This window comes from Amphiprion ocellaris, chromosome 24 (assembly GCF_022539595.1).
Source record: "Amphiprion ocellaris isolate individual 3 ecotype Okinawa chromosome 24, ASM2253959v1, whole genome shotgun sequence".
Taxonomy (NCBI): Eukaryota; Metazoa; Chordata; class Actinopteri; family Pomacentridae; genus Amphiprion; species Amphiprion ocellaris.
In genome coordinates, this window is record NC_072789.1 from 20,862,662 (window position 1) to 20,871,977 (window position 9,316).

Below are 9,316 nucleotides of genomic sequence, written 5' to 3' on the forward strand. Positions count from 1 at the left end.
AAATTTTATTTTGCTCTGTTAATCACAGATGCAGAGAGAGTCTTCTTCCTGAAGCTTGGTTGAATTTAAAGCTATAAACATGATAAGTGTCTGTTTAGAAGAGGACTAAAACCAAGAGTTATGCAATCATGGTGAAATGAACCATCCTTGCAGTATTTTGAGCTGAAAAACCACAAGATACACTCTGTGGACCTTTGCTGGAAAAGGACGCACCTTTAACTGACCAGTTTCAGCAGCAGCACGACCACACGCAATCGTTGAACACTCACTTTTCGCGCAGTATCCCATGCACCCCTGCGTTGGCTGCAGGTAGTAGACCAGGAACTCGCCACAGTTCCTCACGGTGATGGGGATGCGGAAAAGGCAGCAGTCTTTGGCGCTGCCCTGGAAAAACTGCCAGGTGGCACAGGCCGAGAGCTGGCGGACCTCACCTGGCCGCGGCAGGTAAGTGTCCTTCAGCGATAGCCACACCGGAGCCTGGGTACCGCAACGGTTCATCTGCAGAGGACGTCGACACAAACAATCATTACCTAGAGGAAGGTGGTTATTAGACCCTGCACCTGGACTGAAGGTGCTTATTATACCAGTCTGATAGATGCTAGATGTTTGCACTGGCAGGGGCTGTTTCGTGCTATTTTTCTTGGCAGAGATTGAAGATTTTCTTTTTAAGTAGAGGGAAGAGACACATGGGAGACAGTGGGATAAACACAAACCCTTTAATGGCTTTGACATTTCGGCCAGTTTACCTCAACGCAGGTGGTCGGCATCTCCGCTGGCTTGTTGTTGATCCTGAATCTGTACCAGCCGGGCGACAGCGAGTGGTCGCAGATCAGGTCCTGGATGGCCGTGTTCTGGATCTCCGTGGAGTCGAAGTCGACGCTGCGATAAGGATTACGCAGAGTCCGATGGCCTCCTGGGTAACACTCTGGAGCTGAGAACAAAAACACCAAACTGTGAAGCTCAACGGTGACAAGCAAAGACACCAAAACAAAGAGGAAACGAAGGTTTTAGTTCAGCACTTCTTTTATTTATACGTCTGAAATGAAACGCTGCAGACAGAGGAACAGATACTGAATGTTGCTGTGAAGCTCCGGATACCTTTAATCTGTTTTTCTAAGTTTTCCATCCTAAAATCCCTTCCTCTTAGCCTCGTTTTGGGTTCCAGGAAATGAAAAGTGAGGAATCTGAGGCCGTGACTGGATCACGTCTTTATATCTGACAGAGTCCTCCTGTTTGGCTGAGTGCAGGATGAGGATGAGAGATCAGACAGTACAGAGGTAGACAAAACAAAAGCAGCTCATGATGTTGTGGGAGTTAGCACATGAACGTCTGGCTGTCCTCGTTTCCTCTTTCTGCAGACTGCAGGAGGAAAGATTCATTTACACTGTGTGGGAACAGAAGTTCTACTAAATAGTTTTCACTCTGGGTCCATTTTGACATATTTCTGGGGCTAAACAAGCAACCAAAATGATATAACCACATGAGAAGTGAATTTATATGTGGAGCTGCAACAATCTGTCAGTTAATTGATTAGTTGTCAACTAATACATTGAAGTACAGTAAAGATTCTGATTCCAGCTTCCTAAATTTGAAAATGTTCAGTTTTCTTTCCTTCTCTGACTGAACAAAATATCATCTCTCATCTAACTGATTAAACATTTTCACAATTTTCTGACAGTTAATAGTCCAAATAGCTAATCGAGTAAATAGGAAAATCATAGATTAATCAACAGTGAAAATAATTCCTCATTGCAGCCCTGGTATGATGCTAATGAAGGTATCCAGGTGAAAGCTGTGGAAAAAGAAAAAATGATCTATAAATTGCTTTATTGTTCGTTCATTGTTCTTTATATAAATTCCAACAAATAAATGATGCTCATCACCATGAAATGATAGCACAACTACAGCTTGAATTTACTTCCAAAAACAAGAAAAAGAATAAACTGTTTAACACATTTTTATTTGCTTCAACTACAAAGTCGCCTTTCCATTTTTTAGTTGCTGTTTTTTTTTTCTTGGTGAGATGTTGTAAGACAGTAGTGGCCAAAATATAAAAATAAATAAAATAGAATACCTATTTAGACTATGTCCAGTTTTGAGATTAATGTTGAGGTTGGTGTTGGGCATTTCAAAATGTGTTTAAAAATGAAACAATTATTAACTTAAAATGGGATGTAAAGTAAAAAATAAAGCAAGATTTTACTCAAACTGGATAATAAGACTGAGTTTATGCTCAAAGAATTTGGCTGAGGAGTTAACATATAAATAAAACCAAAATTAAACCAAGGTTTTCTGTAAATTCCAGCAAATAAATTACACTCAGAAGAACCCTGAAATAACATCACAAATGTTCCTGTTTTATATTTGGCCAATAGTGCCCCAAAATAGAACAATACATAGTTGAATTAAGTCTGATTTTAAGACTAATGTTGAGTTTGGTATTGACAGTTTCAAAATATGTTCAGAAATTAAACAATAAGTATAAATGTAGTTTCTGGTTGGTACAACCCACCAAAACCTCTTAAAACATCAAAATACCAAAATCAGTCCCAGCTTTAGTTTGATTGGAACTAAAGACTCAGTTTAAAGGTAAAGAATTTACTTGAGAAATCTTGATTTTTGAGTTTAAACCTAAGTTCTATTTAAATTCCAACAAACAGATAGACACTCGTAAGAGCATAGCCATGACGTTGTGACACCACTTTTACATTTTTTTCTAATATGGTTGGCCAGTGGTGCCCAAAAACATAGATTTGGTCTAATTTTGAGAATAATTTTAACTTTGGTGTTGGCAGTTTTAAAATATATTCAGAAATTAAACCATTATAGAGTCTAAATGTCATTTCTGGTTGGTACAAGCCTCAAAAAAAAATCTTAAAACGTCAACATAACGAACTCAAGCACAGCTGTACTCAAATTAAAGATGAAAGATTTAACTGAGTGTCCTCAGTGTAACAACTTCTGATTTGATTTTCCTTATTCTCCGGCTGTGAAGCACAGCAGTGATCTTCTGATGTCCAGGAAGCCTTTTCTAATAGATTTTCAGTATGTCTTTTTTATTGGAATAACCAGAAGAATCGGATGAGGATGAAGACATTAATTTGACAAGCGATGTCTGGAAAACTGCTAAAACTGTTTTCTAATTCCTTCAGGAATCCGTTTATTTACCTACAACTGACCACAAGTGAAGGATTTCTGCTGACGGACTTCACGTCGCCTCAGGAAAAAAGGTGACAAATCCATGTGTACATATTTGCTCTTTGGTGTCGGGGTGGTGAGCAGAAAGGATCATTTCACCCCCACAGGTTATCTAAATTGCTAAGAATAACAGGCATTCCTGTGAGCCTCTCGCCTCTCTTAACTCGCCCCAGGAAAGGACGCTAAAACCAATAGTGCATGACAGGCCTCTGAACACCGACTGCAGCTGGAGGCTCAAACTACCGGGGAAGTTATTTGAGCAGAACATGTAGTTTTCCACACTAGCAAATACTCAAAAGCTCTAAATCTGCAGAGTGAAATGGGTCAAAGTCAGCAGCAGAGGTCTTTGCTAATGAACCCAAACAAAAAGAACAAGCTGGGGTTTAACTTCCAGACTTGTTCGCCTTGTTTCCCCTGTTTGACTCTGATTGTAGCAACTGAGTGAAGTCACATCAGGGAAAACAAACACTGGGGGTATTTAGGGTGTCCTAAGACCCTCAAAGCCATGAATGGACAGGGAGCAGTGGCTGCCAGTGAACCGCAGCCTAAACAAAGTCTTACAGGCTGGTCTTCATGTTGACAGCCCTTTTAAAGCAAATGCTTTTGTTTACTCGGCCACCTGTCTGAGTGAACGCCTCGTCTGGAAGCGCCGCTGACAAGATCCGAGGTCACAGGTTGTCCAAACAGCCGGGTTTTCAGGCAGGAGGACAACCGGCGAGACTTGGGCTGCCGGTTAAACTGTTCCAATTGGCGGCTTAATGAGTTTACAGAGCTGGAAGCTGAGGTGGGGGGGGTTTGAGCTAATGAAGCGGCTCCAGGAGGGGGAGGAGGACGAGATCCCACTGGGAGGGAGGCCCTCAGCAGCCCAGATGTGCAGGGACTCTGCAGGGAATTCTCCAGTTTCTCAGGAAAGGAGATTAATTTGGGAGAGCGTGGTGTTAACACAACTGAGGTTACGAGTCTTTTTCCCAGAGGGCCTGTCAGTTATCGCCCAGCACAAACTACAGTCAGTCACACCGAAGGGTTAAGATTCAAATTTTGGGATGTAAAACACTTAAAATGCTCAATGCTTTTTTACATTCATGAACAGAGTCTGAAGAATCTGGAGCAGTAATGATCTGGAGTATTATGGGATGAAGGCTCTGGTAGTTTTTTTCTTGACTAGGTTGAAAAGCAGCATTTTAACCACTGAGAGACACTAAAACTCTCAAATGAAACCCTTTACAGGAGGAAAAATGACTTAAAGCTGCATTCACAGGGATGTCACAACTCCTATCCTTGCACTGAGGATTAGGAGCCGATCAAGGCAATTTAGAACTGATCGGTTTTGTTTATGTCCACTGTCACACGTGTTGTAAATGTGATTAATTTACTTCCTCTGTTTAGCGATTTCAATATACTAATTGACTGACAATTTCAGCCCACTTTGTAATCGGTCAAAATGTGCCACAAGGATATAGAAAGATACCTAAATTGATTCCAAACTTGTGTGTTTGGTGGAGGTCATGAAGCCTCATGGGAAACTTTGTCATGGTGCCCCTTTACTGACTGAACCCACACAATGATGGCTTCACAAAATGATAAGGTTGGCATAGATAAGGCTAAAAAAAAAATCAACATTTATACTGTTAAACAACACTAAAACCATCGAAAATGGGACTAAAAGCAGAATTTACATGGATGTCTGGATCCTTATATTTTGATTATCATGTGTGGTTGATCAAGCCAATTTTTAACTGATCAGTATTGGCAAGAATCTAAGTCTGATCTTTTGTTTACATCCACTGTTACATGTGTTGTAAATTTAAATAATTTATTTAGTTTGCCCAGCGACCAGTCAATAATTGACAAACACATTATTTGTTATGCCCCACTATTGCTGGAAAATGTGCCACTGGGATATAGGAGCCATACTCTAATTGATGCTGATGATTTAATATTTTTGCTTTGGCTGGACCTCATTAGGCCTCACAGGAGACTTTGTCATGGCTAATCTGTGTACTTGAAATTTGTATTATCGAAGAAACTAATATCGGATATCGGCAGATAATATTACTAAATGAATTACATCTGATTTGGGACAAAAAAATAAATAAAAAAAGCTTGATCATGATGAAATCCACCAAACTAGACTGAAGTTTTGTGAGATATTGAAACAATTTCCTAATTGATTCAAACTTGTTTCAATACATGAACACTGGCCGGAAGTCATTAATTCTCACAGAAGACTTTGTCATGTTGACCCGTTACTTGCTAAACCCCCATAATGCTCTCTGTTTGTCAACATGAATCTGCTCACCTCCTCTGGTTGCATCAGTTTTAAACACTAAAAGGCAAAACAAAATCTTATTTCTAACCTTTGTGGTCTATTAAGACAAATGGTTGCTTCACAGCAGCGATTACTGGCAAACATTTGATGTTCGACTCGGATTCTCACCATGTTGCTCAGTTGACCTCCTCAGTCCAGTCTAAAATCTTTCAACAAGTAGAAGATGGATTACTGTGAAATTTACGTTCCCCAGAGGATTAATGCTTCTGATTTTGTTGACCCAGTGATGTTTTCCCTGACTTTACCATTTTGTTCAAGTGGTATCAAAATGGCTTTGATGATGGTTCAGACTTTAGGATGGACTGCAGTGAAATTTTACCAGCTACCCAGATGTATTGTAATCAATTTGTCCTTTATGATCAAATACCAGAGCTGAAATGGTGTTATTAGTTGGGTTAGGTGTTGGCAGTAGGGATTTTACACAAACTGCTACTGACAGTTCCCTCTTTAAACATAGAAAAACACTAAAATAAAGCAGTTTTTTTCTTCTGCATATGGATTTTTGGCAGACTACAGGACTCCTGGTATATTGCTGCCTCTCATAGAATGTTCTTGTTTACTGACGAATGCAATAAAACTATTCAGCCAATATAGGCGCATCCTCAAAGAGAAACAGCTGTAGTTGTCTTATATCCATCAGGCTTTGTTTAGAAAAGATATCTGTCCACACAACATGCTGTCTGGTCAGAAGTAATGTCCAAGTTTAGAGGTAGTTTTATGATCCACCGTTGGACCCAGATCATTAATAAGCAAACTGCAGGTGAAATGACAACTTATCTGAATTAGAAAACTATTAGAAATATGCGGTAAACTTAATAGAGAAAATTAAGAAAAGTAATTGTACAGCTGAGTGGCCACAGTGACGTCCAGTGGAGCTTTAAGTCATTATTATTCATTATAATTCTGAAATCAGTGGACCAAATATGTACAGTTGACTCGGATCTCTTGTTCTCCCTTTCATTTGTAAAGGTGTTGACATCTGCTGTCTGGGATTCTAAAGGATCCCTGTGGAGTTTTAAACAAAAGTTGTGTTTACATTCAGTGTTTCTCACCCAAACACGCTGTGAGAATCTTTGAGGTCCAACAAACACGTCGGAACGTTTCCTAAATTCCTGTAAATCATTTGCAGAGCCGGTTTTTGTAAACAATTTAAAAACCTGCATTGTTTACACGTTTGTCAGCTGACGGCTTTGTTCTTCGCTGCTGTGTTTCTTAGAACGTCACGCCACATATGCTAATATTCAGCAATTTTCCTGCGTAGTTATCTTTTAATCAACTGCTCTGATTGGCCAACCAAACCTGTAGGATAGAATGTTGAAAAGTTCTAGTTTAGCTCAACATATGTAGAACATATGGCGGGAAAAGAATTTCAATGAAAGTTTCTTTTGCTAAATTTAGACACCAAGACTTTAACTTTTACAGCAAATACACTATCATTCAATAGTTTGGGGTCACATAGAAATGTCCTTAAATTTGAAAAAAAAAGCATGTTTTTTCAATGAAGATAACATTAAATTGATCAGAAATCCAGTCTAGACAATGTTAATGTGGTAAATGACTATTCTAGCTGGAAACGACTGATTTTTAATGGAATATCTCCATAGGGGTACAGAGGAACATTTCCAGCAACCATCACTCCTGTGTTCTAATGCTACATTGTGTTAGCTAATGGTGTTGAAAGGCTAATTCATGATTAGAAAACCCTTGTGCAGTTATGTTAGCACATGGATAAAAGTGGAAGTTTTCATGGAAAACATGAAATTGCCAAACTTTTGAACGGTAGTGTAAGTTAGTTTTAAATAGCGGTTATTGATCCTCTGGCTTTCAAATAAATTGTATCAATCTTTAAAAAAAAAAAAAAGCATCCCTAGCATGCTAACATGCTAACACTGTTGACATGGTACATATTAAATCTGCTAAACACCAGCCTGGTAGCATCTGTGAAAATGTTAGCATGCTAAAGTTAGCCGTAGCCTTTTAGCGAAGCCTCACAGGGCTGCCAGCTGTCGATATTTTTAAAAATCACAAAAGTTTTTAAGTTAAGGCCACCTTTGGATTTCATCATCTGGTAGATTTGAAATCCTGTTCGTGTTGATAAAATGCTGTTTGGCTTGTGACTCTATTGAAGACACAATAGTGTTGAAATGTTAGCCTGTGTGCATGATAAAACCCATTATATTCCCTATTTCATCTAGAATTTGCTGGAAGATGCTTGGACAGCCCTTTCACTACTCTATTTTTTAATGGTTAAACTCCATAAAGTCACTATTTAATGCTGCTAACATGCAAAATTTGTTTTGATAATTTCAGCTTTGACTTAAATTCACCCTTACAGACTTTAAAGTCTCTAGATATTTAATGAATGTGAGGCTGTAGCTGCTTTCATATCATCCAGCTGCACCATCACATTAAATATATGACATTACACTGGGGGAAGATGTTTGACGTCTTAGTAAACTTCGGGATCTTGCTTTTACAGTGCAGTTCAGCAGTTGTGGTCCGTCTGAGAGGTTAAAGACGCTCTGTAAACCCATACAGTTAGATTTCCTTCTTCTGTGTCTCCGTCAGGCTTTGTTTTGGCCAGAAATGCCTGGTATTCCTGCTGCAAAGCTCTGCGAGGACCCTCAGTGTTTGATTTTACGACGGCCCGCCTTAAAGTTTACGACTGTGAGCTTTGATGTGTTGTTGGACACCTCGGAGACAAAGATGTGAGGAGGATGGAGGACGGGTTGGACAGAATGAAACAACTGGGATTTCTTACTGTCAAGTACTAATTTAATTTGCTGAAGCTGCAGGAATTCATGTGTAAAATTCTGCACTTTTTTGTCGCATGTTGTTAAAACCTGACAGCTGTGAAGACAACTTTTATGTGACTTTTTGTGCTAAAATCATAAAACTTTTGTGCATCTTTTACAGTTGTCTTTTAAAATCGTGACCACATCTTACACTGTAAAAAACTGCATTTTAAAAAAGTTTTAACTTGAAACATTTAATGCTACTTTACAGATTTGACCTGTTTGTTACATTACAGAAAACTCAAAAAATCTCAGATGAAAATGATTAATTTAAATATTAACTGTCTGCAAAAAAAGGGTAAAAACTGGAAATAATGTTCACATCGAAACTTGGTTTTGTTTTTTTTGTTGTTTTTTTTTTTTTTACAAATTAACGTGTTCTCTTACAATATTTGAATGTGAAATTAAGATTTTTAATTTTTATTTCTTTTCATTTTTTCAGAAAATAACTAGTAAAATCACCAAAAAATATTAATTTATCTGGTATTTTCTAGCTGTTTGAAATCAGGGAAATTTTAAATAAGCAAAAATATAATTATTTTACCAATAATTGCTGCTATTACAATGTAAAATGATTAGGAAATGAAAATTTGTAAACATTTTAAATGGTTATTTCACAGTTTTTTTTCCTGTTTTGTTAAGTTTTAGATACGTAGTAAAATCATATCAAAAATTATTTATACATAAAACAAAAAATCTTTGTCAAAACTGTTAAAATAAAAACAAAACAAACAAAAAACAACAAAAGACAAATAAAAACAAAGCTGTATTTTTTTAACATAGTAATTTGCTATTTAACAATGTAGAACCATAAAATTTCAGTTTTACTGTATTGAAATTAGCAAAAAATAGCATAAGTTTACAGATATTTGCTGTTATTTTCACTCGTTTAACAGCATTTAACTGTTTTTTCTGACACCCTTGCTGACACTTTATTTTTTTTAATGATTTTTAAATTTTTTTTTATAAGTAATGATGACCAAACAAATAAGTA

The 9,316-nt window shown here is 37.7% G+C and overlaps 1 protein-coding gene and 1 long non-coding RNA gene across 3 annotated transcripts in view; one reads left to right on the plus strand and one right to left on the minus strand.

The window, feature by feature from the left end:
- LOC118469282 (uncharacterized) overlaps positions 1 to 8,845 on the plus strand; it is a 34,347-nt gene extending 25,502 nt beyond the window's left edge. Inside the window, exons 8-9 of the long non-coding RNA XR_008600702.1 lie at positions 3,153 to 3,230; positions 8,096 to 8,845. This is a non-coding gene — a long non-coding RNA (uncharacterized LOC118469282). The remainder of the gene's footprint in view (positions 1 to 3,152; positions 3,231 to 8,095) is intronic.
- Positions 1 to 9,316, minus strand: part of si:ch211-246m6.5 (von Willebrand factor D and EGF domain-containing protein) — a 46,651-nt gene that overhangs the window by 36,346 nt on the left and 989 nt on the right. For both annotated transcript variants that reach the window (XM_035941715.2, XM_023295648.3), the window contains exons 2-3: positions 747 to 931; positions 270 to 498 (exon numbers count right to left, since the gene is read on the minus strand). In XM_035941715.2, the coding sequence (XP_035797608.2) occupies positions 270 to 498; positions 747 to 931 (414 nt within the window). The remainder of the gene's footprint in view (positions 1 to 269; positions 499 to 746; positions 932 to 9,316) is intronic.